Source organism: Cotesia glomerata, linkage group LG2 (assembly GCF_020080835.1).
Source record: "Cotesia glomerata isolate CgM1 linkage group LG2, MPM_Cglom_v2.3, whole genome shotgun sequence".
Classification (NCBI taxonomy): domain Eukaryota; kingdom Metazoa; phylum Arthropoda; class Insecta; order Hymenoptera; family Braconidae; genus Cotesia; species Cotesia glomerata.
In genome coordinates, this window is record NC_058159.1 from 24280387 (window position 1) to 24297781 (window position 17395).

The window sequence follows — 17395 nt, forward strand, 5'->3', positions numbered from 1 at the left end:
AGCTTAACTTATTACAAATTATTTATGAAGTTTTTCGAATATTCAAATAAAAAATTGATATTACTATTATATATTATAGAATATAAAAGTATTAAAATTATAAAAACCTTATTGTTAGCTTCTTCACGAATAAAGCTGTCAAGTGAGTTAACCGCGTCCAGCACAGTTAAATTATTGTAAGTTTTCATGAAATCCTCGTCAGTTTCGCTGTACCCAAGGAACATGAAGACTCCGTGAGGGATATTGTAAGTTTCTGTTTAAACACAAAGATGTTTGTTTGAACGTGACAAGAACAAGAAAGTTATACTTGTACAGTTAAAGTTTATCTATCCACTACGGTAATTGTTCAAACAGTATTTAAATTGAAGATAAATTTAACAATCTATTCCAAATTTTCGTTTATCTTTGCGCGTTTAATCTGTCAATTTATATTACATGTTAGATGATTAAATGGTGATAACTTATAAGTAACAATAACTATTACTACACACAATAATTGTAACCATTTATTACCTTCTTGGGTCACAGACTTTACTTTTATTCAACTAAGTAACAATTATTACTTCAAATATTATTACAATAATAGAAAGATAATTTTTTATAGAATTTTTTCATTAAAAGCCAAGAATAAATTGAAAAATATTAGGTTGGGAACTCGGTTGGTAGCTTAATCAGTCGATAGGTAAACATTAATATATTGGAATAATTAATAAATTAATTTTATTATTATGTAAACGCTTTAATATACCCTTATTAAAAAAAAAAAAAGACAAAACGATTCAACCCATGCAAATTGTATATCAATATATTTGTCAAGTTGAATCTTTCTTAATCGCTTTAAATCATTTCGAATTTTTTCAAATCTCTTTTTCTAATCAGGGTAGCTTAATCAATTAACTGATTATATTAATTTTCATTACTAATAACATTCCAGATGTACAAATAGTGATTATAAAGTAGTGATTATAAATTATTGATTATAAACTAGCAATTAGTGATTATCAATTACTAAAAATTTTTATCTTTTTGTTTTTCTCTTCTCTCAGATCTCTTAAATCTTAAATCTATCTTCTCTTTACAGATGCTATTTATTGTATATAAACATTACTAAACATTCTACCCATGCAAATGTAATATATTCTTGTAAATTGTCGAAGACGTTTCTTTACAAATAAATAAATAAATAATAAATAATAATTTTAGTGACATTAGATAATTTTTTAAGTTTTAATTATTAATTTAAAAACAAATAATTAAAAAACATATTATTTAAAATGCATAACAATAAATTTGATAAGAAATTATCTTCTTGTTAATGTGATATCTAAAGTAAAAAATTAGTTGCTTAGTATAGTTGGGTGAGAGTAAAATCAGTGAATTATTTATTCTAAATTACCGCCGTTAACTCCTTATACCTTTAGTCTAACCTCTACTTTTTATGATTAAAAGACTAGTAATTAAAGATAACCAAGAAGTAATGATACAAGATATAGTAATAGTTCCTTTATTTTTTTTTTTATGTTCTAAGCGAATAAGTTTAAGCATATAATTTACATTATAAATTACGACTCAAAATGATTAATGATAAAAAAGATTGCCTATTTACCAGGAGAAGGCCGCATACATATGAAGCGACCACTGTAACACAAGCAGCGCCCCCTGAAAGCCTGGTAGGCTGGCGCTGCATGATTATAAAAAGCAAAGGGAGTTTTGCAAGGTGAAGGTTGAACGCAGATTGTGTTGCAGACAAGGGTTACACCCTCTCCACACTGACATAGGTCCGAACATTCGGGCTCGTTGTCGCGGTAGAGCTGAAAGTAAATTTTTTAAAATGAATGAATTATGTAAATTTTATATAAAAGCAATGTTCTTTGTAGAGAATTAATATGGGCGTTTGGGGCGTGCATTTTTTGTATTTTTAAAAGTCTTTGTTAGATGTTAAGTTGTAAAGAAAGAAAAAGAATTGATCGTAAAAAATAGTTCAAACACAAGACACAAAAAATAAAAATGCCAATACTGCAAATGACATTTGATTTTTTCAAGGGGCTAAAGTAAAACAAAAATAAAAGGTAAAATAGATTTTTAGACCAAGTAAATTGCTTTTCAGTGTACTTACTCTTTTTCCTTTGCCCTCACGTATGTACTGATGATTTTGCCTCGGTCTTTGAAACACACAAAAACCTAAGAACATAAAGGTACAAAAAATGTATAAGCAAGTGAGCAAACAAACAAAAAATGTACATATAAATATACACGGTCTTTCACTTTTCTACGTCAATTCTTTTACTTGACTCAAACACACGTTCTATAACACTTTTAATGTTTCAGTAGAACTATTCCTATTTCTATTTACTATCTTTCTTCCTCTCTATATATATTTTTCCAATTTCTGAGAGTGTTACTACGATTGAGTAGCTCCCGCGACAAGCCTTTTGGCTTGGAAGTGATTCGCGCGACTGTCGAATGTCGCACCAACGATCAAAGTGTTAGCTAAGCCAGCCATGAATTTGAAAATAAAAATACATTCAAGGAATATTTTTGTTTTCTCTGCTCGGTGCTTAACGGTACAGCACCTAAACAGTTTACTTTAAATTTTTTTCGAGACTTTGATCTTTTCTATTTACATTTTTTAAAATACTCGGTTCATAAATATTGGGTAACAATCACTGCCACTACGAAAGGTTGATTTTTTTTTTTAAAGAATACATGAGTTAACTGAAATTTGACAGTTTGAAAATACTATTCAGAAAATTATTTTAAAGAGAATCGCTTGCTTTGATTTAAAAATTTTTTATTTTAAGAATCGTTCTCTTAGCTCAAGAAATTCTCCTTGATCAAAAGTATCCCGCGAAAAAATTTTCTTATCTGATCATATGTGGCTATTTCAGACTTTATGAGAATTAAAAAAAAAATCTATTCAAAAGTTTTTTTACTTCTTGAACTAAGAAATTTTTCTTGATTTTGAATTTCACTTGATAAGAATTTTTTTGCTTAATTCAAAAAGATTGAACTCTTCAAAATGATGTTTTTGATTCAACACGGAAAAAAGTAAACTGTAATAAATAATAGTCGATTTATAATATGTAATGATCAACTGACAAAAATTACCATTTCAAATTGTGAAATCGTGATTTTAATAATCACTTTATAATATTTATGATTTAAATGTTACAACACGGAAAATAAATTGTGGTAGTGGCAACAGCAACTGTAGTTCCATTTACCGCAGGCTGTAGTATGACCTGAGACAACTCCAAACTGTGGGTAGATTTACTCCAATATTGTAGTTAAGCGTTAACTATAGTAAAAAGTATGATATGGTACAGCATGCGGTATTTGTAACTCCAATTGTAGTTTAATTTACTTAATATGCGGTTAACCAATTGCATAAAAATAAACGGTATATAACCTAAAACTTTTATAGTTTATAATTAAAAATTACTTACTGAGTTATTTATATATAATAAATATGGTAATTATTTACAAGTGGGGTTCATCCATGCTGGGCCATAATATTTTTTTTTTTTGATCAAATTGATCATTTTTTTTTAATTGTTCATTTTTTTATGTATTTAAAAAAAAATATATATATATATTAAAAACATCAAAAAAGATAAAATAGAAACTTTATCCAAAAAAATGAGAGCCAATTTTTTTTCCAACTTTTGATGGCAAAAAAGCTGTCGAAATCTTTATTTTTTTCTCTCACGACATTTTTTATCATATATAAGTCGTAAAAACAAACAGAATAAAAAAAATTAGATAATGTTAATGCTTCACCTAGATATGAACAAAAATAGGGTGGACCCTACTTGTACATAATTACCCTAAATATATTTAGGTTTTAAAAAAGTATGAATTTAAAAAAAATGTCTGTATTTTTTTTTTTTTAATTTTTTGTTTTTATAAAAATAGAAGGATTTATTCGTATTAAAAAATATTTGTTAATAATTAATAAATCATTTATTAGAGACCAGTTTTTAGTATTAAACAAATATTTCTTAGTATTTAAAATAATTTGTTTGTATTTAATAAATCTAATATTAATTCATTAAATATTAATAAATCTTTTTAAATACAAATAAATATTTGTTAAAGACTAAAAAGTGGTCTCTAATAAATGATTTGTTAAATATTAACAAATATTTTTAACTATAAACAAATCCTTCTATCAGTGTTACGTTTAGTATTTTATTTACAGATGATTATTTATGAGACGCTATAATAAACGAGTATACTAACAAGAGACTAACCCCAAATTGGCGAAATAGCGGGAACGGTTCCTTCTGTAGTACTTTCAACTCCCACGTGGAGTATTTGTTATTGCAGTGTGCAGTAGAATTTACCGCAAGATTGGAGTAAATTCAACTTATTGACTTAGTAAAATTTGACGCATATTGAGTAACTGTTATCACTTATATGATATTTGTAACTACAGAAACATTTACTGCAATCTTGTAGTAAATGATACTGCACATTATTTTCCGTGTAAGAATTTTGACTTTGATATTTATCATTTCGTACTTAAAAAATGATCGCATGATATGTAAAAAATATAAAATACAATGACTAAATTTTTGTACAAGCAACGTCAATAGTTAAAAAGTAAAATTGTAAATTTTAAACGCAACGTTAAAAATGAAACTATAATTATTGATTTGCTTAGACTGGTAAAATCTACATTTCGAGTAGAATTTTTACTGTTTCTCTTGTTAAATTCTCCGAGTGTGGGACCTTCCCCTTCTCCTCATTTGTAAAGTTAATGCTCTACGAAAGCATTAGTACTATCTTTTTCGTCAATGCGCATGACTTTATACTGAAATGGCAATTTTTACTGTTTGAAACTATAATTTTTTAAGAGAGAAAGAGTCGTTATTTACTATAGTGACAGCTACCAATCAGTTATTTTCGATATTAAATTGTAAATTGTGGCTTTTACACTTTCTACATTAAGTTTTGTAATATTTACATTTTTGCCATCCCGATGTCCGCTGTACTGTTTGAAACTATAAAAATTAACCGGAATCCGAGTGAATTTTATTGTTTACTTTTTTCCATGAAGATTTTTTTCTTTTGAATCAAGTTAATTTTTTTATCAGTGGGAAAAAATTATGAAAATTAATATTCTAAAAAAAAGTCGGTCATATCTTGAATAAAAGTTACAACGTCTTTGAACTCTTAAGGAAAGAATTCTAGAGTATTAAAAAATACATTCTCTCGTTTGAAAATACTAAAATGCTTCGATTAATTTGTAGAATCATTAGGGTCATGTGGGGCAAGAGTGCGCAGTGGGTAAGAGTACGCAAACCCATTCATTTGAGTCCCAAATACATGGGATTGCACACTCTTACCCGCTGCGCACATTTGCCCTACATGACTCTAAAGGAAGAATTTTTTGTCTTTATTCTCAAGTTTTGGTTTTTCAACTCACAGATGAATTTATTGAATTAATTCAGATTGAAAATCTCAAGAGAGGGCTAAAATTTTTAAGACAATATTTTTCTCGAATCAAGTAGTATTTTCCGGCCTGTGTAATAAAAGACAAAAGAAAAATAAAACCCATGAACTTACGTGGCGGAGTTGTACTTGTAGTAGTTGTCGAAGGAGTAGTAACAGCAGTAGTAGTACTAGTAGAACTAGTTGTACTAATAATAACACTGCTACTAAAACTAAATTGATCTACATCATTCATCGTTGGCTGAGTCGTTGATTTTCTGTTGACTTCTGGAATAACATTATCTTCTTCAACGCTGTCAGTAATCAGCGGAGTGACGGCAAAAAATGTCGACGACGTGCTCCAGGAGTCTGTAGATAGGGTCGTAGTACTGGGCTTTGTATTGGAATGATGGTGATGTTTTTTCCGCGCATGGAAATCCTTCTGCGACTCGACTGTAATTAATTTAACAAGCAAGATTAATGTCGATATTGCGGCGAGTTGGTATTAAATAATACAAATATGGCAACAATGGGTCTAGTTCTGATGAAGGGAGATGAAAGAAAACGTCAATGCATGACCTCGAGCAGCGTTTGTATACCCTCTCTGACAATAGGACACATGGGAAAATTGAATAGTGACTTGTGAACTGGATTTCCACTCGTCTCCTGCTCCATTCGGGCACTTACTTTGAGCATATACGAGGGAGTAGCAAAGGCAACCAAACCAATTTCTTGATATCTAAATTACTTATCTAGTCGGTTGAATACCAGTCACTATGTACTCATGACTGAGTCTTACAACAAATAATAATCAATAATGTAATATACCTTCACGATCTTCATGTGCGTCTATTCATACGGGATAATTAAATAACTTTATTAATAAAAATAGAAGTCTATATTTATATATAGATATTAACAGTGACTCGAACATTCAGCAACACGTTGAAGGACATTTTTAGTTAAATAAAATTGCAATTTAATTGACATAAATGCTTAGATAAAAAAATTGGTTAATTACGTTTTTTTTGTCGAATTTGTTCTCGTAAAATTAATAGAAAACATTCATGTTATTTTTTAAATAAAATTGGTTAATTTTTATAGAATATGATTAAAGCTTAATTCGACAGAATCATAATATAAAATATTGTATATCGAGACAATGTATAATATAATATCAGTCAAATAATTTGAAATCTATTGAAAAATTAACTTGATCGGAGAGGAAAAATTTTTATTGAGAAAAATTAGTTAATATTTAGTAAGCTTTATTAACTGTTGATAAATAACTTATTACACGCAATTTATCAATAATTACCAAATCGTTCATTGAACGCAATTTGTTAACTGTTAATAAATGTACTTTTCTTTTTAAAAAATATCTATTGAAACTTAAAAAATAATTATTTACATTTAATGAATGAATAAATTGTTTCCAAATAATTGAATTCATTAATAGCTAATAGATTTTTCTATCAACAGCAAGAATGAAGAACAAAAAGTTTTGTACTAAATAATATTCACTAAAATAAAAAAAAAAATTTTTTGATTTCAAGAATTTTTCTGGCTAATTAGAGACAAAATAACTTCTCAAAATCTTCTTATTGATTTAAGATTTTTTCTTCTAGGGTCAAATTAATTTTTTTTATCACTGTAGACTAAATGCATCAGCACTTTTAAATTTTCGACTTCCCAATTAATGAAATCGGAAAAAAAACTCACCAACACAAGGATTAACCCAAAGTAATCTCTGCCATCCCAAACAATCATAAAGCTGCGTAAGTTCAGTGCCCTTACAAGCGCAATTGGATCTCAGTTCCGTGCCAAGAATTCCTAGCATTGCTCTTCTGCAGTCAGCGGGCGGACCCGCGCATTTTTTCGTCACGCTATCCACGGCACAGCTCTGCTCGTAGTGCTCCAATTTATTTCTTTAAAAAACACACACCCAGCAAACAGTCATTAGTCATTTTCATTATCATTATAATTATTAATTTTAACAAACTCATCAGCTAATTAATACAATATTATTTAATAAAATATCATCAGCGACAATGATAGTGAGGATCAATATCACCGGTATTAATTAACGTTATTGATAGAGTATTTATTATTTATTTTTAATTAATTTGAATCAAGCGACTGTTCAATAAACGAATGAAATAAAAATTAAAAAAACTTTATGATAGCAAAATATCGCAATACGTTAAAGTAAATTGACAAAATAAATTGCCGAGGAAATGAAAATAAAAATAACCTTAAATTTCGCGGTATTATTGTTATTGAGGTCAAGTGCTAGAAGGTAATCGATTTTTTTTTAAGGTATAACAGACATAAAAGAACTACTGCTCTTAAATTATTTTTTTTTACTGTTGTTGTTGTTGTTATTATTATTGAGCTCGGAATGCTCGATCTTAATTGTATAATTTATAATATATTTCGCGAATTGAGGTCAAGTTTCAAGTGTACATTCGAACCTGAACACCGGAAGAAGAAGTAGGGGTGCCACTTTGGATGAGGCTGATGTAAGGAGATCAAGAGTAGTTCACCTTTGACATTTTCATTACGCTAGTATACTAAGCCGATGATCGTACGGATGATGATGATGATGATAATTATTATGGGTTATTTGATAGGATTAGTAGATTACCTGCATGTGATGTCCTCACGACATGCCAGGGCTAAACTGTGACAGGTTGGGAGCTCGGATAGGTCGTGACCTTGGGCGCAGACTGGGTGCATCTTTTCTTGGGCCACTATGCACGCGTCATCTTTGTCTTGAGTTTTTCTGAAGATAAAAAGCAATAAAAGATCCATTCATTATTCAGTCGTAATTAAAAATTATAAACCGGAAAAAAAAATTTTATATAATTACATAAAAAAATAATTGGTAAATCCAAGTGTACGTGCTTTGAGCGCTCATGTTTTACGTAAACTTATCGAAGTAGTTTAAGTATAATAAAAAAAATAATAAAGCAATTTAAAAGTTATCTCAATAAAGTTTTTAGGAATGGTCTTACAAGTTGAACACCCTCATGAGTATCGAAAGTTTTTTACAAATGACAAATACACGTGAGCACATGAACTCTATAAGAAACTCTGTTTACTAAAAAATGTAATCCATACGGCTGCCTGTTGAGTAAATATTACGATAATACGATGATAGAAATTTTCTATTTCCAATTGAGCAAATAATCATTGAGTCGTGATTTTTAAATTACCTTTAGGCATTATCTATACGGATCGAATCTAAAAAAATTAGGTTAATTAACCGTACTGTTCGAGAGCTATAGAGTTAACAACACTAATATGTTTGTATAAAAAATTTCATTAAATTATTTTTTATTAATTATTTATGTTAAATTGTTTATTACTCAATTCTTACGTATTATTATTTTTCCACTGTTTAAGGAGGTACTGTGCAAAATCACTTTTCTTACAATATTCTTCAATTTTTGAATACGCGTACTTTTCAGTGTCCTCTATACGAATAAATTTTTTTTAATAGTCCTTGCGGTGCTAATTTTCGAAATATTAGCAATTAAAAATCGTACATTTAACATGTATTCCCTATCCTGACCGTAGTTAAAGTGAACATTTTATAGAATAACAACCATATTTTCTTATGATTTTTTTGAAAAACTGAAGAGATTTAATTGAAGTTATAACAAGTATTTTTTATCAAAAATAACACAAACGAGCGGTATTTATTTTTTTATAAAAAATGTTTGAAGTTAGTGACTTTCGATATTTTACGTGAGTGGAAGTAAGTGAGCGATAGTCTGTAAAGAGAGGCAGCACTAGTGCGTGAGAAAGAAACCAATAGCCCTAACCTATTGGTGTCTTTTTCTTGGGGCAATACCTCTTTTACTGGATGTAATTAATTTAAAAAGAAATTAAGTGTTGAAATCGTAAAGTTTTCATTTTTAGATGATAGTATAGAACACACCCACGCACTTTGCATTAAAGATATGCAATTATATATAAATGTTTATAGATAAAATTATACAAGAATTTTGGCCATAAATAATCTTATATGATACATTTTTCCGAAGTAAAATTTTTTAATGCTAAATTTAGATTTTTTTCTTTGTAAATTTAACATTTTTTCCACATGCAAAATTTATTTTATCTTACAACGTAAAATTTACATATTCAGGATAACAGTTTTTTAAAGAAAAAATTACGTATCTAAAAATGTGAATTTAACAGTCATGTCTTGACAGGAGTAAAGTTTTAAATTCAACAGATTGTCCTATAATTTTGACAAAACTTTTTTCCGTATGCAATTGTTAATTAAAATATCAAAGTGTTGTAAGATAAATTGGACGGTTAATTAGGTCCGTGTAAATTTGCGATCGGGATTTCTTGGGTGGTATCTATATAAATGTAACGAATGAATCCAGTTCTAAATTGGTAGAATGTCGAGCGTAGTTGGTTGTTACCATCTCTCAGCTCTTGGTTCATCGTACTTCATGATTACCTTACTCACTTTACCTTACTTTTCCACTCTCTCAGTGAACGGTACTCCAGCTACTAGTCGCCCAACTACAAGTTAAGTCAACCCGCTCGCTGCCCTTATATCCTTCTATTCAAGCCCCAATGTAAATTAAAACAATTACTCACTTGCACAGACAAAAAGCAATCTCCATCGAGTGACTATCATTAGCTTTTTTGTAGAACTTCTGCAATGCATTCATACACTCATTACGAGCACAGCTTGAAGCGTCACAGTGATTCAATATCGGCTGCAACAATCCTCGGCACTCCGTATCATTTCTATTAAATTTGTTTATTGTCGAGGTTATTGTTCAATTCAATTAAAATTATTTTTTTAAGGTTTTTTATCTATGTCTTTACTTACCGACACATTGAATAAGCTTGGTGACACGTACTTGAAAGTATTAACTTTACAGGTTGATGAATTTTTTCAAAATCGATCGATGAATCTGTAAAAAATCACAATTTTATTATTATTATTATTATTTTTGTTGTTATTATTATTATTATAAAGTAAAAAATAAAATAAAATCATTCATAATAAAGTTATAAAATTTGCTATTCAAATTCCTAACTTTTGTATAAATTTCATTAAAACCCAACTATTGTATTTCTTACAAAGTGTAGGTTATATTACATTTTTCAACGTGTTCCAATTAGTAAAAAACTTTTAAACTAAAATTTCACGAATTTTAGTTTAAATGTTTACTTATGGATTACATTTCACATTGTTATTTAGATAACAATAGCAGATTTATTAAAAGTCTGAAAACGAACAAGTATACCATATACGGGGTATTCTATGCCAAATCGACCACTTTTGAACCCGACCCCTTTCGATTTATCTGAAACTTTTCTATTCTTTTCTACCCTTTGAAAGACATTTTTGAGAATTTTTTCAAATTTTTTTATCCAACCCAAAAGAAGTTATGAATTTTTCAAAAAAATGGCTTTTTCATTTTCAAATAGCCATAACTTTATTAGACATTGACCTTTGGGTACCTTTTTTTAACTTCCCGCTAAGAAAATTGAAAATTTCAAAAATCGGGAAGTTATTGTTTTCACCCCGTTTTACGAAAATCGAGTTTTCATCGAATCTCAACGTTTCGAGGTCCTAAGAAGCTTCTCTGACTATTCCCGCGTTGGTGTCTGTATGTGTGTGTGTGTGTGTTTTTTTTTTTTTTTTTTTTTTTTGTAAAGAGGTACGAAAAAAGATCTTCAAAAGACACCGGTATCGTTAACTCTGCCGCCCATCTTCCGGCAGATATCGATAGTCGGTAGTGTGGAGATTTTTACCCACTAAAAAAAACATTCCTCTTCCCCTCTCCCCTAGATGGTACGGGGAGGACTGGATTGGAACCGCGTTAGCATTACTTCAATCCAGTCGTGCTGCGTCTCACGACGCCTACTCCTGGCTACTGGTCCCTTTCTGCGATTTTGTCTTTCAGGAGGTGCTGTGCATAAACTGCAACAGCTGACCAGTTTTCCTCTTGTTTGATCATATAGGTCACCAGGCTTGAGGGGGAGAGCCTGGTGCCTATGATCTCTTCGGTGCTTCTTCTGTAGTCCTTCCATCGAGCACCCTCGAAGAATGTGTGTTCGGCGTCGTCGATTTTATCCGGGCAGTATTTGCACGTTGGTGTGCTGTGCAAACCCATCTTGAAAAGATAGGCGTTGAACTGCCCATGTCCCGTCAATAGCTGGGTCAGGAAGAAGTCCGTATCCCCGTGCTTCCGAGAGAGCCAGACGTTGATGTTTGGGATCAGGCGCGCCGTCCATCTGCCCGTCTCTCCCGATGTCCATCGGTCCTGCCACTCTTGCTGCGTTTCCGCCTTTATCCTCGTTCTTGCGTCCTTCATGTTATCATCACTGTCTTTAGCGTCATAGAGTTTTGCTCTTTCGAACGCTAATAGGTCGATGGGCGCGGCTCCTGCAATGACCAATACAGCCGCTTCGGAAACTGTGCGGTAGGCGCAGGCAACCCTGAGAGCGCCTCGCCGCTGTACTGCTGCGATCTTTCGCCGGTAGGTCTTCTGCTTTAATATGTCTGCCCATATCTCCGCTCCATAAAAGCAGTACCGAGTGGACTGCTTCTAGAAGAACTCTTCTCTTTTTGTTCTTGGTCCCATGGTGTTGGTCATAATTCGTGCTAGGCTAGACACAGTCTTGCTGGCTTTCTTGCATGCACTGTCGAGGTGTTCACGGAAAGATAGTTTCTCGTCTATCATTACCCCTAGATACCGCAGGGCCCTTGTTGACGTCAGCGTTGTTTCTCCCATGTCCATAGCGAATGGTTTTGGAAACCATTTTTGACGAGTCAGAACGACCATCTCGGTTTTCTGTTTGGCGAGTTTCAGGTGATGCTTATCGAGCCAAGTCTCGACGGTGTCGATGGTTTCCCGAACTAGCAGTTCGGCCTCTTCCACGCTGTCCGCCACTATAGTAGCTGCAACGTCGTCTGCAAAGCCTGTTAGCTCTACTTGCTCTGGCAACGGGATTTCAAGAAGCTCGTCGTAGTCTGCGTTCCATAGATCAGGCCCCATTATTGAGCCTTGCGGCACGCCAGCCGTTATGGTGTATTCTTGTGGGCCTTCAGTAGTTTCCACTATTAGCTTTCTATCGTCAAGGTAGTTGTCGACTAGTGCCAGATTTTCTGGCTCCGCGTCAAACTTGTGCTCCAGAGCGTCTAAAATGTCTCCCCAATTTGCGCTGTTAAATGCGTTTTTGACATCTAGCGTGAGGAGAAGACATACTTTACGAGCTTTGAGGCTACCAGACCATGCTTGTGTTGCTGTCTTTATGACTTTCTTGATCGCTCCGACTGTCGAATGACCTTTCCGGAAGCCATGCTGGTTGGTGGCAAAACCTCCAGCACGGTTGATGTCGTCGCGAAGTCTCCCTTGTATGAGCTTCTCGAGCAATTTTCCAGCAATGTCTAGCATACAGAGTGGTCTAAACGACGAAGGTGTTATGGGGGTTCCCTTACCTTTGTCTAAGAGAACCAATCTCTGCTGTTTCCAGACCGCGGAAAAGGTGCCAGTTGCCAAGCATGCGTTGTAGGTGTTCAGGAGTAAGTCTGAGTATTCCAGGGCTATAATCTTGATCACCGATGCCGGGATGCCATCAGGTCCAGGTGCCTTTCCTGTTTTGAGTGACTTGGCCGCGTCTTGTAGTTCCTTAGTTGTGAAGGGCGTTACTTCGTTGTTTTTAGTGTAGTGTTTCTTCTCCCGCGGCGGGTGTTTGGGGAAAAGCTCCGCTACGATGCTATCCATTAAGGCTGGAGGCTTCGGCGCCTCTGGTGAAGCCTTTCCAAGTCGTTTGGCGACAATTTGGTAGGCTTTACCCCAGATGTCATTGTCGAGATCGTTGCAGATCTCTTTCCACAACTTTGCTTTACTTGCTTTGATGGCTCGATTTAGCATCTTTTTGGCCTGCTTGTATTCTTTTGAATACAATTCCTGGCTTGGGGAGCGTTTGGCGGCTCTCGTTGCGCGGCGACGTAGTTGATGGCACATTTTGCGAAGTTCCGCTATGTCTGTTGACCACCAGTACGCCGGCCTGCGAAAACTCCGGTTTTTCAACCGCGGCATAGAGGCGTCACATGCGGCGGAAATCTCCTTCATCGTATTTAGTACTGTCCTTTCTGTCTCGCTGCAAGTATCCGGAGTCGGGTTGTTCTGAAGGGTAGACCAGCTCCGCGCAAGTGAAGCTCGCAGTGCCTCTGGATCAAGCTTCCTGACATTCCACTTTCGCTTAGAAAGGTCGTGTTGTGGTACCGGAGCAGATGCCAATCCAACGTTAAATGTCACGAACTGGTGATCACTGCCACTGTATTTTTCGGATACTGTCCAGTTTTCAATCATGTTGGCAATTTTTGGAGTCGCCAACGAAATGTCGAGGATGGACTCTTGGTACCCCGGTCTTCTGAAAGTCGTGGTGCTCCCAGTATTTAGCACTATGAGGTCGAGTCTAGCCACGACGTCAGCGACCTCGTTGCCTCTGGTGTCGGAGAAATCAGCGCCCCATTCAGCCGATTTAGCATTGAAATCACCAGCTACGATAACTTCGCCGTCGAACTTGGTGATCACATCCTCTATATTTGCCAGTTTCTGTCGGAACACACTAATCCCTTCGTTAGGTGAGAGATAGACGCTGATGAAGTAGGTTATGGGGGTTTGAATCCAGACAAAACCTGCTCCACTTCCGCTGTTGATGGTGGTAACGTTCTTTGTATTTGCAATCCAGATTGCCGCCGTGCCAGTTTTGTCTGCGAACCATGCTCTATCTTGGAGGTTTAGATATTGCTCACAGATGAAGCAAACGTCGATCCTCTCTTCAAAGACTCGCTGGCGAAGTAAATTTTGCGCCAACGCACATCTATTCAGGTTTCCTTGAAGTATGCGTGTCATTTCTGCCCTTTTGTAGCTTCGGCAAGTGCGGTGCGGAATACCTTACAAGCCCCGGAGCCTGGAATATGACATAAGCTATCTGGAGCTTCTTGTTCCTCTGTACAGAGGAAGCACTTTGGCTGTTCAACGCAGTCTGCAGCTTTGTGGTTTCCTCCTCCGCATTTAAAGCAGCACTTGCTTCTGTCAGGCCCCTTGCAGGAGTTCGTCGCGTGCCCGTATCCGAGACATCTGATGCAGCGTGTTACTTTTACAACTGGTCGAATGCGGCAGTTGACCCATCCGATCATTATACGAGCCTTGTCAAGGATTTTGAACGCGCTAGCCTCGTCTATCTCGCAGAAGGCTGCCCGGTTGCCCCGTCGAGTAGGCTTTGTCAAATTTACCCGTTTGATCTCCAAGCTGTCGGTGAAGTCACGTTTGAGTGCTTCGCGGACGTCGTTCTCAGTAGTGATGGCATCCAAGTCCAGGATCTCGATCGTTGCTTTTGGTGCAAGCGTTCTGACTGTACCGATGTTAGCAGTTGCTGTTTTTATCGCAGCCGTGAAAGCGGTAGTGTCTTCAGTCTTGCGACCTATTTCTAGAAGAACGCCCCCTCGCTTCGTTTGTTTGATAGACTTTATGTCTACTCCAGTCTCTGTCGGATTAACCTTGGCTTTGATTTCCTTGAGGAGATCGGCGTATGTTCGCCCTTCAGCTGGTTGGACAAGCACAGCTTTAGTTTTTATCTTCTTCCTCCTCGGTTTCTTGGAGCCAACATTGCTTGGCTGGTTTTGGGCTGTAGCAGATTGAGCCACTGGCTCCTGTTCTTCCTTTTTCTTGTTTTTCCGAGTCACTTTGGTCCAGGTATCACCCCGGGCTGTCTTCTTATGTGCTGGCTTATCGATTTCCGAGGAAGGGCTAGGCGTGGATAGCGGCCTCTTCTTGTTTTTCTCTTCTCTATGCTGTGTTTTCTCAGGAGTGACCGAAAACGTCTGGGATTTTTTGTTCAGATCCGGAGATGTTTGCGTGGTTCTCACCGTCTTCGTTGCTGGTTTGTTGGCCAACTTATATGCCGTGGCAATGGACGCTACTATTTTTCTGAGTTCATGGTGGAGATTTCGTTTATCCTTTATGAACTCAGCTAATTCTTCGATCTTGCTACCGAGCCGTTCCATTGGCGATTGTTGACCGGTGACAGTCGGTAGAGAGTTTATCCTTCCTCGGCATGTGTGAGTGTTGACGGGAGCAACAGGTCTTCCACCTATTGGAGGAAAGTTTGTTTGCTGTGCGTCTACTTCCATCAGAGCTGTTTCTTTACTCCCTGTAGCATTGCTAGCATTGCTAGACAGCAGAGCCATGGGGTCTACTCCACTGTTCAAACGGTCGCTTGATAACGACGAGTTCAGGCCCGTTTGTACGCCTTCCCTCGCCGGCACTGAGGTATCCCTCCTCTGCACCGTAGACGATGTTTGAAATTGTTCTGACATTTCCATACCATCTTTTACTAGGTTTTGGTCCACCCCGAGTATTCTCTTTCCTCGGTACCCGACGCATCTGACGTGCAGATATGCCGGGCATTCCCCTATCCGCCACCTGGGGAGGCGCCCGATGCGGGACCCAGCAAGCCCGACACGAGGTGTGTGTGTGTGTGTGTGTGTGTGTGTGTGTGTGTGTGTGTGTGTGTGTGTGTGTGTGTGTGTGTGTGTGTGTGTGTGAAAAAAAATCGTCAAATTTTCTGAAATAATAACAATTTTTTTTTTTCAATTAAATAAAAAAAATATAAAAAAAAAATCGGCCCTATCCGGCATGAGTGGGAATAGTTGTCAAATTGATTGAAGTTTTTTTTGAGAAAAAAAAATAAAAAAAAAAAAGCGGCCAACTTTGAAAAAATAACGATTTTGTTCAAAAAAACCGATTATTTTATAGAATTGATCATATTTAATTTTTTTTGTATATTTTTTCGAAAAGTTCATTCAAAAACAAAAATTAAAAAAAAAAGGTACCCAAAGGTCAATGTCTAAAAAAGTTATGGCTATTTGAAAATAAAAAAGCCACTTTTTTGGGAAATTCAAAACTTTTTTTGGGTTGGACAAAAAAATTTGAAAAAATTCTTAAAAATGTTTTTCAAAAGGTAGAAAAGAATGATAAAGTTTCAGCTAAATCTAAAGGGATCGAGTTCAAAAGTGGTCGATTTGGCATGGAATACCCCATATACTTATTCAATAAGACTATAAAGTACTTTTGTATCATGAAAATGTCCATAAATAGAATAAAAGTCACAATAAAAATTAAAATTTACAATGATAACATCTAGAACTTTGAAAGCATAAAAAATTTCTACAGACCATAAACCTGTAATAAGATGATCCAACAGACTATCATATTACACATTACATATTATACATCTCTAGAGCCATAATTTTCCTTGACAAAATCCTTGGAAAAAACAATTTTAATGTTTATCCATTTAAAATATCGTAGTGGATTTTTTTTATTATTTTTTCTCTCTTTTATTATTTTTCCAGAAGCATGACGGAGGATATTAGGTCGATATATTCAAGCACCTTGGATATTAAAGTACACCCTCTTGTACCCACGTCTCACGTCGTAGCGGCGCACACCGGCTATGTTCGATTCGATAAGAAAAATGAGGCCAGAATACCACTACCGCAGTAAAGCCAAAAGCCAACGTTTCTACGTAGGATCACTGTACAACCCCTTGCCTGCGATTCCCTTACTACCACTTCTACTCCTACTTCTACTTCCACATCAACTATTACTTCTCTCTTGACTTCCTCTACTGCAACACTAAAGTCTACTTATATCTCGGCGTGCATGAGATAAATTCGACGTGGTTTATTAAGACAAACGAGTAAAAGTAAAACTAACTTCTCTTTCACTAAGTTAACCCTTATTTCCTTCCTTCCTATTCCGAGAGTTAAACTCCGAGACATTTCATCGAAAATGAGACACATCCACATTACACATTACATTCAGTAGTACGAGACGAGTATGGGCAGACATTACATTGAATTGTGTAAACTAAGCACAAATAAAATAATTATTCTAGTGAA

The 17395-nt window shown here is 35.0% G+C and overlaps 1 protein-coding gene across 3 annotated transcripts in view; it reads right to left on the bottom strand.

Annotated features, from left to right (window-relative positions):
• LOC123258652 overlaps positions 1-17395 on the bottom strand; it is a 304264-nt gene that overhangs the window by 30637 nt on the left and 256232 nt on the right. For all 3 annotated transcript variants that reach the window (XM_044718793.1, XM_044718794.1, XM_044718795.1), the window contains 8 exons: positions 10298-10382; positions 10060-10212; positions 8084-8221; positions 7159-7364; positions 5572-5889; positions 2117-2181; positions 1607-1811; positions 108-253 (listed from right to left, as the gene is read on the bottom strand). In XM_044718793.1, coding sequence (XP_044574728.1) covers positions 108-253; positions 1607-1811; positions 2117-2181; positions 5572-5889; positions 7159-7364; positions 8084-8221; positions 10060-10212; positions 10298-10382 — 1316 coding nt within the window. The remainder of the gene's footprint in view (positions 1-107; positions 254-1606; positions 1812-2116; positions 2182-5571; positions 5890-7158; positions 7365-8083; positions 8222-10059; positions 10213-10297; positions 10383-17395) is intronic.